At 37.1% G+C, this 16,345-nt stretch overlaps 1 protein-coding gene across 3 annotated transcripts; it reads left to right on the forward strand.

The window, feature by feature from the left end:
• The first annotated feature begins 1,147 nt into the window (after nt 1-1,147).
• Nucleotides 1,148-8,217, forward strand: LOC137025006 (stonustoxin subunit alpha-like). 3 transcript variants are annotated; one of them, XM_067393012.1, is made up of 4 exons: nt 1,148-1,295; nt 2,674-2,871; nt 3,450-3,497; nt 7,468-8,217. In XM_067393012.1, the coding sequence occupies exons 3-4, from the start codon at nt 3,464-3,466 to the stop codon at nt 7,992-7,994; spliced, it is 561 nt and encodes a 186-aa protein (XP_067249113.1). In that variant the 5' UTR covers nt 1,148-1,295; nt 2,674-2,871; nt 3,450-3,463; the 3' UTR covers nt 7,995-8,217. The 3 variants fall into 3 exon arrangements, 2 of the variants coding, with proteins under 2 accessions (XP_067249113.1, XP_067249112.1); XR_010895812.1 differs by lacking the exons at nt 1,148-1,295; nt 7,468-8,217 and adding an exon at nt 6,463-6,557 and having other exon boundaries at nt 2,693-2,871; XM_067393011.1 differs by lacking the exons at nt 1,148-1,295; nt 2,674-2,871; nt 3,450-3,497 and adding an exon at nt 7,240-7,303.
• The last annotated feature ends 8,128 nt before the right edge of the window (nt 8,218-16,345 follow it).

The following is a 16,345-nucleotide window of genomic DNA, read 5'->3' on the forward strand; positions in this document are numbered from 1 at the left end:
TACAATTCTACACATTAAACTGGGGTGGGGGAACTAATTTACTTCAAAAAGTTTCAATGACATTTTCTTTTAAGTGCCGTTCACACATTGCGTCTTTTTCGCACACAAGTCACGCTCATAATGGAAGCGAAACAGTTGCAACGTGCCAGCGTTTTCCAGGTGCAACGAGATGAAAACATCAACTTTTCAGAATGCCACAAGCCCACCGCAGGTCATGTGACAAGAACCAACCGATCAGCTTCGGCCTTTCAAAACATTGAAATCATAGCTGCACAGGGTGGTTTTTATATCTCATCTCCATAAATATATCTAGAAGTAACTAATGCAAGGGCTAGAAATCAAGTTATCCTTTGCTGAAACTTCCTACTCATTGTGGAGAGCGCAGTTCATGGATGCATATCAACGACAAACGCCACGGAGCGCAAGCGCTTTGGAAAGAAGGAGAAAGCGGTGTGGCCTCGCTTTCCATGCGTTTTTAGACCCGCTATGAGAACGGCCCCCTTAGTCTTACCAAAGACTATAGAATAACACAAAACACGTCACTCGTATTGTTTTGAATGGGAGATAGTGAAACGCGCAATATGGCGGAATAAGTCCCGCCTTCTAAATAAGAGCCAACTCACTGCAGCGGCCGTTAAAAGTTCCGAAATGAGACACAAGAGATGCGCATTTAGGACTGTGCATGCGCATTAGCTTGATCCAGCCTCAAATATACCTTTTTTGTCATGATTTGAACATTTAGAAACAAAATTTATGAGACAGTTGTCAGATTTCATTGGTGATTTCAAATATGAAATTCAATAGAAAGCTTGGCAAACAGCTTTGGAGAATTTGATGTTTCCCCATTCAGAGATGGACGCCGAGTGAAATGACTTGTCATAAATGGACTTTGATTTTACCTCCATATGATGTCTATTAAAGTAGTGTTTATATAATTGCAGTGCTGGTGCTGCTTTGTTTACAGAAGTAACCCAGTAAACTCTACACTGCAAAAATGCGTATTATATGTATGGAGGGGGGGGCTTCATGGACAAAAGGTTGGGAACCACTTTTTTTTTTTTTTTTGACTTGCAGACACACCCATTTTGCACAGGTCACATAGAACCAGGAAACAAGAATCTCCTGAGTTCAAAGAAAGAGAAACTTAAGAGAATCTATGTTTCCTACATAGCTACACTTGAGTTCAGGGAAAGAGAAACTTAAGTGTAGTTAAGCTGTTGTGACTTTCTCTGGATGATGAATGAACATATAACCACAACACTGTATCAGCTGCAACACAGAGGACAGAGACACAGGTATGAATTCAAAACTAGGCACTGAGAAATAATGCTGACAGGCTCATTTCATATGTGTTTGTATACATATTAACAGGCAGCACCCACTGCCGGTGGGTTTGTGGAGCTCTAGATAATATAATGAAAATGGGCCCCACAAATGTAAATATTGTCATAACATTACAACTATAGATTTTTAAAGGGAAATCATCAAAATTGTCATATAGTATATGAGTAGTTGAGAAATAAACATCTATTTACCATTAAAAAAAAAAAAATGTATATGGGGAAGTGTATATTTACTGGTCACTGTTAATTTTATGCTTATCACAATTTTTAATCATCTTTCAGTATCACCAAAACAGTGATGTTATATTTATTCATAGTACAAATGAATCATGTTGTGGTTAATATGAGGTCATAACTGGATTTACAATACATTTGTTAGTGAATATCTAGTTAAATTATGCTTAAAATGGTTTTAGCTTGAAATCTTGAAAACTGAATTCTTAATTCAAAGACAAATACCCACCTAACTGTGCATTAATGTTTTTTATTTATTTGTTTGTTTGTTTGTTTTGCTTTTTGGCAGAAATTAAAAGATGGCACAGAAAAATCAGTGAAATCATATATAGCAATATAGGAAAAATAAAATAATAGAAATGAAGTAAAATCATTTAAATGGGGCCTAAACATAGAAAAACTTGAAGTAATGATGATATACAGAACAGTTCATTGCTTAAATTTGTTGCTTAGATTATTCTTGAGAAAACATGACAAACTTTATTCAGTAGAAGCGCTGTTTCTGCTATCCAACAGTGTTTAAAAACAGTAAACATTTGAAATTGCTGTGAAGTAGTTTTTTGGTGACTTCTTTTCTGCATTTCTGAGCACTGCTGAGTAACTATGGTAATTAACGTAACATTATTGTTTTACTGTTTGCTGCTTCTGTTTATATTGTTGCTTTATTTGTGTCACATTTTAGTCATTGGTTATTTTGTGATTGGTGATATTAAGAGCATCAATCTTAAATGTATTTTATTTTAGAGCCCGTCCATACTAAAAAATGTTGTATCAGCGTCTCATCCAGATGGATTCAGCGTTTTGGGAGCCTGAAATCAATATTTTTTGAAACCGGGTCCCAGAATGGATAAATCTGAAAATGACATCCTCGCGTTTTCGTGTGTACAGCCAATTCGTATATTTTGTGAAACAATGTTGTCATCAGGTCTTATGTTTCATGTTAATTAATGTACAACGGTGGTAACTGATCATTCATCCCTGACTGAGTTTGGTTAACAGTCCAAATAAGTTACCTTTAAACTACCTTAGCCCACTTTTCCTGGACTCAGATGGTCACATGATGGTTAAGAGCTGTTTGTGATGTGTGTCCTAACAGTGCTCTGCAAAGACAGCAGTGGAGGACAGCAAAAGGATCTTTGCTAAGTTCAGCTGCTCTGAGGTCACACAGCGGATCAGAGGTCAAAAAAAGGCTGCAGTGAGTCAAGCTGAAGGCGACTGGAGCAGGAGATCAATGATCTAAGGAGAAGAGATCTCAAGCAAATTTCACACACAGGATCACATTCATTTCCTGCAGGTAGCAGATCTAGAACAATAGGATGGACTTGAGCAAGGTCCTGCTATGACAGGAGACAGAGAAACAGAAATCCTCCAGTTTAATCATAATTCAGTCTTTCATCTGACTTTAGGTTTGCAACTACATGTAAATTACTAGTCTTTAGTGTATTAGTAGACTGTCTGCTTAATATCTGAGAACACTTTATTTTGATGCCTTGCAAGTACGTCAACTTATTCTGCTAACACTATTCCTAACCGAACAGTCTACTAATAAGCTGAGTTAGTTATAATAAACTTTATAACAATAATAAACTTTATTTTCTATAGCGCCTTTAAAAGTAGCATCTCAAAGCGCTTCACAGAAGGAAAAAAAATACAATTATACAAACATTACTTTAAAATAAGTGAGATATAAAAAAAATAAAAATAAAAAAAACCACACCAAATAAGAACATATTATCAAAAACAACATGTTGACATGTAGTTGCTTTGTTGTAGCAGTTAATTTTAGTTAGGAGAAAGTGGACTATCGAAATAATGTGTAACATCATTTTTTGTGACATGAGTTAAACTGTTCATATCTGTTGATTTTCACAGTCATATTCAGCAACATGGATCTCAGGACCAGAAAGGACTTCCTACAATGTAAGTCAACACAAAAACGCACATGACATTGTGTCAGTAGCTGAAGCCATGGGGGAAACACCTTTCTCTGAATATCCTGAAGCCCTATTAAATCATGCCAGTGTAACAAAGCCAAATGATGGTAGGCTGTGCTTATAAAAAGGCCACAGCATTGACCTCATAATCTTTCTACTGAAAGTGAGTCAGCATAGCATGGTTCAAGCCATTATAACTTATGCCAAGTTACATAAGACTTAAGTAACTTATTGTAGAACTAGCCAATCACAAGAGCAGAGCTGTTGACTGAAGATAACCTACACAGGTGATCTAATAGGAACCAGTATGGCAGTAACAGCTGTCAGAAGAACACTGACAGCAACAATCATAGTAGTCAGAAGCAAGTAGCGTTATTTGACTGCATAAAAAGCAGTGGCATCACTAGCGCTTTCATGAGAGCATAGAATGAAGCCCTGCAACCTTCTTACAGTTTTTCTGAATTACTAAAACAAATTTCTCAAAAAATCTTAGATGAAAAATGAAAACTACATTCACAGAACCTCTGACTCTTCTGTCAAAATCAAACAAATGCCTCAAAACCATTTTATGTGCTCAAAATCAAATAATGCTTTCAGATCATACACACAGCTAGTCAATATATAAACACTACAGAGCATTACATCAAAAAGTGGAGAACAGCATTTAGGGCATGTAGTTACAAAGAAAAATGTTTATTGTATAAAAAAACAAAACAAAGGTAACACTTTAGTATAGGGAACACATTCACTATTAACTATGACTTTTTCCTCAATAAACTCATTATTTTATTAAGTACTTTACTAATTTTCTTATTAATAGTTAGTAAGATAGTTGTTAAGTTTAGGTATTGGGTAGGATTAAGAATGTAGAATAAGGTTATGTATAGAATAAAGCATTAATATGTGCTTAAAGTACTAATAAACAGCCAATATTCTAATAAATGCATGCTAATAAGCAACTAGTTAAAAGACCCTAAAATAAAGTGTTACCTAAATAAAAAAAATCACACCCAAGTATGGTGAAAATACTGAAACTGTTACTCTTAAAAAATAAATAAATAATTATTATACCACAGGATCACGTCTTAAAGCTGGGTCCGGCCAGAGGACTTCATCTACTTTGCAAACAATGTTGTCCCTTGTTAAGCCGCCTTTCCACTGCACATGACATTCGCATCCGATTGTCGCATTTTGCCCCCTAGTGGCAGTCTGTATGAGAGTAGGTATATAAATCCATATAAATCCAGCCTGGTTTAGATGCAGTTCAACAGGCTAAGTAAAAACAATGAAGGCCGCAAAGACATTCCGTCTACTATCTATTGCAGAGATAAAGAGCTGGCAAATCTCTCTTATGTCATTTTGATCAAGTTTGTCTTGGTGGATGTGGTAGATGACCACATTGTTCAGATGACGTTGAATCATGGTGGAGAGAAGCCATGTCTTAAGCCTTCTTAAGGCACTGAAACTCCTTTCGGCTTCAGCTGAGGAGCATGGCACTACAAGAAGAAATCTAACCAAAGACCCTACTTGAGTGAAGAGAGAACGGACCTCTGGCAGCATAGCTCGGACACGGTTCACTGTGTTAGTGATGGTGCCGGATGGATATTGTCAGCTGTACCTCCAGGGAGTGGCGAAGACAAAGAAAATGACAAAGCAAAGTCTGAACCTACTAAAAGCACTCCAGAATTCCTCTTGCAGTTGTACAGATGTCAGAGGAGCCAGATGCAGCCATTTTTTCCAGACTAAGCAATACCTCATTCTGTCCTATGACTGCCTGCACCGGCCCCATTCTCTGAAGCCATTATGTAGGGCAGTGGGGCTTTAGAGTTCTGAAACTCCCTGCTTCAGACTGGGCAATTTTTTAATTTTTTTTTAAAAAGGTCTTGTAATTTCCAGACTGGTGATAAAGAGTGCCAAGTTTGTGTACCAAATTCAGTGCATCAGGCACAACAGGGGATACGGGGATAAGACTGACACAATGAAGACCGCAGTGGACATACAAAGCAAGAGGTTGCTTCTCTCGGAGCACTGCCTGAACTTCCTTGCTTTGGCTGGACATGGTTGCAGCTCCATTATAAACTGCCCTTAAAGGCAGGACGGGGCAAGTTCAACCGCAGGAAGAACATCAGTTGCCACCTGAGCCAAATCCATTCCTGTTGTTGAAAACACCTCATATAAACCTATAAAGTCTTAATGAGGGACAAGATCATAGTTTTGCGCACTCATTACAAAATAAATACATCGGTTTGGTGTTTGGATGTGGTGGTAAAATAAGTATTTGTCAGTGCAGGCAGAGGTAAACTTACGGTTTTCATCAGCAATTTTACGTTTCAGTGTTGAGAAAGACATATTGATAGTAGCTAATCTAGGCTACTACCGGCACGCTCTGCATTATTTGCGTGTTGCTAGGCTACGTGGTATGAATTTACATAGGAATGTGCGTTTATAGACATAGACATAATAAATACTTTTATATATATATATATATATATATATATATATATTAGTAATTATATTAAATTATATTAAATAATAATTTATAAATAATATATATTCATTTATTATGCTTATGGGCGGGACCACAGGCTAGGCCACTCGAAGGTTGCTTCAGGGCCACCAATTTAATAGCCCTGCATTACACTAACTTTTGTACTTTATCCCGGACTACAGTTCCCATGATCCATTGCACTGATGACACACAGCTGTATGATTCTCATCAGACATGCTTAATAACCATGGAATTCCTCTTTCTTATTGCCGAGTATTGTCTGCACATATTGCTATGTTAGTGATAGCAACGTTACAGAGCCCACTCCTAGTTTTGTGTAAAGTTCCTAGTTCTAGTCCTGGTCTAGTTTTGTTGTATTGCCTCGTAGACTGTTCTCCTGTTTGCCTTTGTTTCTCTTGCCTTGTCGTTTGCTCCTTGCCTAAACTACTGCTTATGTTATCAGATTACCTCTCTTGTCAAGCCCTCTGGATACTGTTTGCCGATTGAAGAGCCACGCCAGCCCTAGGATTATTCTTTGCCTTGCCTGAGATGTACCTGTGCCGTTACCTGACCATTGCTTGTTTTCTGACTATGCTTCTGTAATAAAGCCTTGCACATGGATCCATACGTCTCCTGCTCTATTCAATCAGTAACAATAGCATAAGGTTCACGTCCAACATATGTTGTGATTTTCTGTTTATACCTTTATAAACCAGCAGAGTACGGACTTTCCTACATGTCTGCTTTCCACTTCCTGTCGGCAAACAAGCTATTGACATGATCTGACAGTGGGAACAGATGTTTTCTCTGTTCAACTTGTTATATTGTTGCTCATGGGCTGGACGCTGCCATGTGGGTTCATGAAAAGAAAAAGAACCTTTTAACACCTGATCTGTTGTGACCAAAAGGCTTCTCAAAAGTGCTAACATCATGAGATATGTGCTAACAACCATATAATCAATTATCTCATAACAGCCAAAACAGTCTTTGAGGGTATTTTTTCAGAAATGAGTGAGAACATGTTGGCTGAGTTCCTTTCCCAAGCTCCTCACATCCCTGTGGAAATACATGTTTTATTTTTGGAGAGCAAGATGAATAATCTTGTCGCTGTAGTCTTCTTGGTTTCGCGGCTCTGCTGAAGATGTACTTCTTATTTGCAAGGATCTTCTTCTTCAAGCAAGAAAGTGATGCCTGAAGGATTGAGATTTTGAGGTCTTCTGTTGTGATTCAGTTGGGCGAAAGGTGTTTCCCCATAGCTGATGAAGCAATGTTGAGGGAACCGATATCAAAAGGAAACTCACTGAGTATGTTCATGTTCTTCTTGTAGAAGATGAAAGAAAAATGTTATAGTTAATCATGTACATGATTATTTGCACAGGGTATCTGGTAAGCTGTACTGAGACACTGCTGATACACTAAACAGAAACCATTCAGAATTCCTGATTGTCATTTGTTTTCTCTCCATCAGATTCCCATCAGCTCACCCTGGATCTGAACACAGTGAATAAACACCTCCATCTGTCTGAGAGGAACAGAGTGATTACTGGTACTCTCACAGAGCAGCCATATCCTGATCATCCAGACAGATTTGATGGATATAATCAGCAAGTGTTGTGTAGAGAAGAAGTGCGTGGATGCTGTTACTGGGAGATTGAGTGGAGTGGGATGTTTGGTGTGGATATATCAGTGTCATATAAGAGCATCAGACAGAAGGAATGTGGCAATATGTTTTTGTTTGGATGTAATGTTGAGTCCTGGAGTTTATTCTGCTCTCCCTCCAGATACTTATTCATTCATAATAACATGCGGACTGAACTACCTGTAATGTCCAGCAGTAGAATTGGAGTGTATGTGGATCACAGTGCAGGAACTCTGTCCTTCTACAGCGTCTCTGGAGACACAATGAGCCTCATCCACACAGTCCAGACCACATTCACTCAGCCTCTCTATCCTGGGTTTTATGCTTTTATTGGATCATCAGTGAAACTGTGTTGATGAATCAGAATAGATTGTAGAGAGATTCTAACCATGATACTTTGAGCTGCATGAGAAATCAGTAACAATGATTTGTTTAATGAAGATGAGCACTGCATAATGAAGATGAATACTTGATGCATTAATACTAATACTTACTATTCTATAAATGTAGATTAAAAATAGATTAAAAATTATAAAAAAAATAAAAAAAAACTTGCTAAGTGTACTGTGCTAGACTAAGTGGGACTGGTTACAGCACTATATTGCTGCTCTATTGTTGGTTTGATTGCTTCCATTGTTCTCCTCATTTGTAAGTCGCTTTGGATAAAAGCATATGCTAAAAAAATCATTTAATGTAAATGTAATCTATTGTTTTTTTAAGCTTAGAAATGTTAATATACTATTTAAGATAATTGATTGTATATGGAAGTGATGGGTTTGTTACGACCCCGGTCTAGGGTCGATGAATTAACATAAATAAAGAGATCTGAATCGTTTTCGTTTTTATAATTTATATTCAAAAACCCCACACAAACAAAGTAGGAAATGTGACTTCAATAAACAATAAACCAGGGGTGTCCAAACTTGGTCCTGGAGGGCCACTGTCCTGCAGAGTTTAACTCCAATTTGCCTCAACACACCTGCTTGGAAGTTTCTAATACGCTTAGTAAGACCATAGCTGTGTTAAAAATGGCATACCATCATACTACTCATAATATTTCTGTAGGATCTAGTATAAATACTGTGAGTAGTATGCAAATTTTCTGTATATGCATGGGATACTCAGATGACCTATTTTTGCCAGAATCTGCTAAATACAACTAACATACACTGAGATGAGTAGTGATGTTGTGTTCAGAATGGCATACTACCATAAATCTCCTACTACATTGCAGTATGCAATGTGTATACTGTGAATAGTATGTGAATTGTCTGTATGCAATGGAATTCCCAGATTACCCACTACATTTGCTAAAATCTAAGGACACTGTGTGGGATACTTTTTACCACAAAATATATGGAGGTGAGTGAAGAGAGAGGACATGGCTTGAGTGAACTGGAGTCATGTACAGTAGGCTTGCCTAATTTGTACAGTACCGAAAAGCCAGAACTAGCATAAACCAGCTCAAACCAGCATACCAGCTTCAGAACCTACCTTACCAGCATATGCTGTTTTTTTTCAACAGGGATGTTTTGGTGCTACTTACAAACTACTTTTCCTGGTTCAGAGCTGGTGCTTTGGTTGTCGAAGGACAAATAACTGATTTGAAACAAGGCTCTGGCTCCAAACCAGCACTCAAACTGCCTTGGTGAAAAAGGGGTAATGTTAGCTTAGTTGCACCAAACCATAAACACAGCATACATTATGTTTGTTGATGATCTTTTAGTAGTAGCTCTATGATTTGACAATGAATAGGCCAAATTGGGTAGTTATTGCTTTAAAAAACTGGAATTCCATCACAGTTCCAAATAATTGATAGGTCACCATTTCCCCACTCTGTCTGAGTTGCTGATATTCAGCTCCACACTGTATATCACAAATCATACCTAAGTGGCTGTTGTCTGTTTACATGCATTGTAGCCTTCTTCAAAATGTCAAACAACCGATTTCATAGAAAGTACAAGGAAATATGCATCAACTCTTAGATCTGAGTGAACATTAACGCAAAACAAATATTGTTTTCTAGCCATCTCTCCAGGTCCTTGGGAGCTCTTTCACTTACTACGGTAAAAGTGTGGCTCATAATGGCCAAAATCTCCATAATGTTGATTAAAGATATTTTGTTTTGTTAAATGAACCACTTCAGAAATATTCGAATGTTCTGTTTTCACCTGTAATAAGGCCTTAATAGTTAGGCCCGACAGAATTCGGCCCAAGCCCGGCAAGTACATTTTGATTGACAGTACATTTTGATTTTAAAAGCCCAAACCCGTTTACAGCCTGACATTATTCAAATGTGCACACGCACACAGCTTTTGTCAAAAATGAGTTATTTATACATGTTTTAACATAATTTGTTCATGACTAACGTAGGCTATAGGCCACTTGGAAGTTGGAACAAAGAAATAAAATAAGTACTCTGTTACATTGTAACATCTCAGCACTCTAAATAGGCTAGCGTGCCAATAAAAATTTGTCTTTCTTAACAAATTAAATTAAGATAAATTCTAAATTAAGATGGGTATTTGGCAATAACAAAATTAAGATAAAGGCTCCACAGGATTTGCTTTGCCACATTCTCTCCACAATCCGGCCTCAACGCAATGATGAATAGCAGCTAAAATTGAATAAAAGAATAATGCCAACATTAGCCTATATACTCTGTCTACATTATGCATTTAAAGGGATAGTTCACCCAAAAATGAAAATTTGATGTTTATCTGCTTACCGCCAGGGCATCCAAGATGTAGGTGACTTTGTTTCTTTGTTTCTACGTCTGTCAGTCATATAATGCATGTCAGCTGGAACTTCGTCCATAAGAGTAAAAAAACATGCACAGACAAATCCAAATTAAACCCTGCGGCTTGTGACGACACATTGATGTCCTAAGACACGAAACGATCGGTTTGTGTGAGAAACTGAACAGTATTTATATCATATTTTACCTCTAAAACACCACTATGTGCAACTGCCTTGAGCATCCGGTTGGTGAGGTCATAAATCACGTTCTGATGATGGAAGTGATCTCTCGTGCACTGCTTCAATGAGTGCGAGCGGTCACTTCCGTTGTCACAGCACATTCAGAAATTCCAAGTCTTGTATCGTTTAAAGCTCTTTGAAGCTGCACTGAAACTGAAAATATTAAAAGGCCTAATGTCTCTACAGCAAAAGCTGACACACTTCTCCGTCATCATTTGTTTCACCTTTAGAGGGATGGGTTTTGATGCTGTAACAAATTATTTGATTGTAGGTTGATCTTGGGCAGGTGTTGAACAGCTTTGATCAACATTCCTTATCAGCAACGAATTCCCTGTCGTTTTGCTGTCGTACTTTAACAGAATGTTTGCATTTCACATAACCCACTGGCTCATTATTCTAATTATGCACATGATCAAAACTTTTCCACACCTCAGACTTTACTTTAGTTGCTGGTGCAACCAAAACGTAATCGCCAGAGGCAAGCCTCCGTTTCACCTCCTCAGCAACCATTTTCGCATCTTTCTCGTGCTAATCAAAACGCATCACATGACCGCTCATTTATAACGCAAGCCCGAACCCTACCCGAGCACATGTAAAATGATAGAAATGATCGCCTGTACTTTATTGTTTTGGGAACAGGCAATTCTGTCTTTAAAATATATAAATATATAAAATGTATATAGTTCTTGGTGCCATGAGTCTGCTGGGTTTCCCTTTTCATGTCAAATAATTATCAAAATTGACTAATGATCTTGCTGACCCATTAATTTGTCCTAGCCAATAGGAAGCTTTCATCACCAGCTGGTTGCTGGTGTTATATCTAACTAATTAAGATTAAATAAGTCACTTAGCAAGTGTTGTACTTACAGTACAACTCCTGTCTCTGATGGAGAAATTCATATTTGGCCTATTTTATATGACTAACAGAAGTGTTAAAGTTTACATTTCTGCTATCAAAGATAAGAGAATGGGTCAGTGAGAGCAACAAACATTTTGCTAATAAAAGAAAGGTTTAATTTGTGGAATATATATAACAGTGTCTCCTACATCCACAAGATTTATGAATTGTTTGTATATAAAGGGGTTTCTATGAAGTCAATTAGTCAATTACTGTAAGTATATTATGAAGACATATTAATACTTTTACAATGCTCTTAGCCCTTGAAGTGTACACAAGGGTACAATGAAGGATACATCTCAAAGATCATCAAACCTTCATAGGCCATGCTACCATCTTTATCCATCCACTTCAAAAACAAAAATCTTTTTTAAAAATGCTTTTTATCACTAACTTGGTTCAGTGATACATTCAACATTTAACCAAATTTATTTTGTTATACTGCAGTGAGAGAATGTATATTCTACTGCTTTTGTGTATTATTGTGAGGATGTGCATTTTAATGAAGATGTTGGTGTTTAAACCCTTATTATTAAAGGATTAGTTCACTTTCAAATAAAATTTTGCTGATAACTTACTCACCACCATGTCATCCAAAATGTTCATGCCTTTCTTTCTTCAGTCAAAAAGAAATTAAGGTTTTTGATGAAAACATTCCAGGATTTTTCTCCATATAGTGGACTTCAATGGCTTTCAAATGGTTGAAGGTCAAAATTACAGTTTCAGTGCAGCTTCAAAGGGCTTTAAATGATACCAGACGAGGAATAAGGGTCTGATCTAGAGAAACGGTCAGTCATGAGCAAATTTTCAAATAGGGGCTAACCTTATGGTTCAGGTCATACTTAGAAGGGAGAGGTTATTATGTGAGTATCCGTGACCATAAGTCTGAGTCCCTCAAGGTTCAATTCTTGCACCCCTCCTGTTCAACCTATATATGCTGTTACTGAGCCAAATAATGAGAAAGAACCAAATTGCATATCACAGCTATGCAGATGACACCCAGATTTACCTAGCCCTATCACCTAACGACTACAGCCCCATTGACTCCCTGTGCCAATGCATTGATGAAATTAAAAATTGGATGTGTCTAAACTTCCTTCAGTTAAACAAAGACAAAACTGAAATCATTGCGTTTGGAAACAAAAATGAAGTTCTCAAAGTGAACATGTACCTTCACTCTAGGGGTCAAACAACTAAAAATCAAGTCAGGAATCTTGGTGTGATTTTGGAGTCAGACCTGAGTTTCAGTAGCCATGTAAAAACAATAACTAAATCAGCGTATTATCATCTCAAAAATATTGCAAGAATTAGATACTTTGTCTCCAGTCAAGACTTAGAGAAACTTGTTCATGCTTTCATCACCAGCCGGGTGGATTATTGTAATGGGCTCCTCACTGGTCTTCCCAAAAAGACCATAAGACAGCTGCAGCTCGTACAGAACGCTGCTGCCAGGATTCTGAGCAGAACCCGAAAACATGAACACATCACACCAGTCCTCAGGTCCTTGCACTGGCTTCCAGTTGCATTTAGAATTGATTTTAAAGTACTGTTACTTGTTTATAAATCTCTCAATGGTCTAGGACCTCAATACATTGCAGATATGCTCATAGAATATAAACCTAACAGATCACTCAGATCATCAGGATCAAGTCATTTAGAAATACCAAGGGTTCATTCAAAGCAAGGAGAGTCTGCTTTTAGCTGTTATGCCAGCCACAGCTAGAACCAGCTTCCAGAAGAGATCAGGTGTGCTCCAACTGTAGCCACATTCAAATCCAGACTCAAAACACATCTTTTTATCTATGCATTTGCTGATTGAGCACTGTGCTATGTCCGAACTGTTTGCACTTTATTTTATACATATTATCTTTTTATTCTTTTAATTCCTTTTCCTGTTTTTATTTCATTTTTAATGTATTTTATATCTTTTATGTATCATCTTGTTATTCTGACTATTAATGCATTTTAAATATTGCTGTCTGGTTGAAAGAGCTGGGAGAATTAGGAAGAAAGTGATTAGGTTAAAATTTGGTAAATTTGGATAAGGAGACAAACCATGGGGAAATTTAAGCTGTGGTGCATGGTTAAGATATCTCTGGATTACAGTCAGGACACTTTCCAAAGGGGGAAATTTCCAAAGGGGAAATTTGAACTGCGTTGCATAGGTAAGATATCTCCGGAAGGGGGATTAGGGCTGTGTGGTGCAGTTTGAGGTGTCTTGGCAAAAGGGGAGATTGGAACTGTGTTTATCAGTTTGAAGTGCCGTAACAGATAGCAGTCCTGTTGTGTGAGGAAGCTCCATTCTGATCCGCTCTGATGAATAGATCCGTTTAGATCCAACTCTGATGGACGACAACAACAACAACAACAACAAACTCCCTGAGACTTCCTAGCTCTTCCATCCAGATAGCAAAATTCTGTTTTTACTGTTATTTCTATTCCTTATGTTATATTTTTATTATTCTTTTTTATGTAAAGCACTTTGAATTACCATTGTGTATGAAATGTGCTATACAAATAAAATTGCCTTGCCTTGCCTTATAATTCAACAGCAGATTTTAAATTTAACCAACTATATTCTCACCTCAAAAATACATTTTGTGACACAATAGTATTTTGAATTACTTATAGTTATGAGTTTATTACAGAATGTCTATTGGTGTGAACTGATTCTGGGTTATGGCTAGGGCTGGACGATTAATCGAAAAGTAATCAAAACCGAAATTCAGAACACATCCAACTGACATAATTTTGCCATGCCATTACTTCGTTTTTAAAATTCTGTTAATACTTTCCTCTTAAATAAAACATAAAATAAAAACATATTACCGCATGTGTAGTCACGTGACTCTGCCCTGTCCAGTCAGCAGCCTGGAAGCAACATGGGGGCGCATGCCGAACAGACACAAACAGACAGCGCACAAGCGGTGAGCCCTGAAGTGAGATCACTTTCACTTGCGTCTTCACCAAACTTTGTCAGTATGTTTTTAAGGCTTGCCAGTTTGGACATTCAAGCAATTTTAGATGCGTATTATTATATTGAACTACCGTGCTCACACAGCTGCATTGTGGCACAAACGCTCATACAGAAAGCAGATGCACATCACCTGAATATTGTGCTCACTGAGTATGAGGGGCTGTACAAGCCATAATTCATTCTCGCACTCTCACATACATACATTTCTACTCTCTCACATTCATTATCCTTTCACACACATACATTTCTTCTCTCACATACATATATTCTCCTTTCACACACATACATTTCTACTCTCTCACATACATATATTCTCCTTTCACACACATACATTTCTACTCTCTCACATACATATATTCTCCTTTCACACACATACATTTCTACTCTCTCACATACATATATTCTCCTTTCACACACATACATTTCTACTCTCTCACATACATATATTCTCCTTTCACATACATACATTTCTACTCTCTTACACACTTACATTCTCCTTTCACATTTTCATGTGTAAATTTTGGGTTGTTTTTTGCCCAAGGGCTGGGTAAACATAGGACAGAACACAGGTTGGGCTAATTCTACCCAGCATAAAGGGTTGATTTTATTAATTAATTTTTTCTATGATATAGTTTATTTAGTACTTACAGATTAAATTATCTAAACCAGTGGTTCCCAACCTTTTTAGCCTCAAGTACCCCCACAACTCCATCAATAAGGCTCAAGTACCCTTTTATCGACACTAAACAAAAATGTGGAGTTTATATTTTAATGCAGTTGTAACAATTAACTAATTTACCAATGAACCAGTTTTACAGATTACATTCAGACTTGAAGATATTGAGAAAATTTAAATAAGAAACACAATGTAATTGTAAATTTAATTCCGGCAATTCAAATGTTATTTTGAATATGACAAAAAAATATTTATTCATCCTTCAGAGATTGTCCCCATTTGTAAAACTGAACATTTCAAGATGTAGGAAATCCAACATTTGATTGAAAACAAACACTTTTATTTAAAAATAAAGACACAAAAAATAGGCTGCCACTATAACCAGTAGATGGCGGTAGATAAGCACTTATTGGCTTATAAAGTTAAGCACTTTATGCACTAAAGTCTTTCAAATCTTTAAATTACAATGTGTCTACGCTTTTTATGAGAGGATTTGTGAGCATAGGACTTATTAAACTGGCACTAAAAAGAAACTTATTCAATATTTTGAGGGATATTGAGCTGAGTTTAACAAACAATTCTGATTGGCCATTATTTTCAACAGTAAAGCATGTGCTTGGCTATGGCTACAATACTCAATGCTGCAAAATCATGTTATAAATAGATACATTTGCAGCGATTAACGCGCCAGCTGGGGTGAAGCTGGGGCGACTGAATGCACACAGCAAGTCTATTACACTTAAGCGACAGGGGACATTAAAACACTCAATGTACTAAGTGATAGTAACAGACCAAACTTAGTAGCTAAACATCATACTTAATAAAGTCTACTACAGAAAAGCAGTTGAGCCCAGAATTTGAATTTTCCTCCCATAGAACATAATATACCGTACATGTACAGCAAAGCAGATGAGCCCAGAATATAATCGCAATTTGTTTAATTACACGTTTTCCTCCCATAGAAAACCGTTATAAAGAAAAAGATTAACGTCGCTTAATGTAGCCTACTGAGTGATGAAAGATCAAATTCTGCACAAAACAATTATTCTATATAGTATTCTTTATTAGTATAGTGTTGACTAAGTTTGGTCTTTTAATGTCACTGTCTAACATCCACTGTCTAATCCTCGTTAAGCATTTTCTTTATGGGAGGATACATTTTTTTGTACCCCCGGTT

The sequence above is a fragment of the Chanodichthys erythropterus genome, chromosome 8 (assembly GCF_024489055.1).
Source record: "Chanodichthys erythropterus isolate Z2021 chromosome 8, ASM2448905v1, whole genome shotgun sequence".
Taxonomy (NCBI): Eukaryota; Metazoa; Chordata; class Actinopteri; order Cypriniformes; family Xenocyprididae; genus Chanodichthys; species Chanodichthys erythropterus.

Bases quoted from the DNA above. Each gene is read 5' to 3' on its own strand.
- LOC137025006 (XM_067393011.1), top strand. From the start codon at position 7,267: ATGTTGAGGGAACCGATATCAAAAGGAAACTCACTGA. The intron at 7,304-7,467 runs GTATGTTCATGT...TCTCTCCATCAG, and splicing joins ATCAAAAGGAAACTCACTGA to ATTCCCATCAGCTCACCCTG.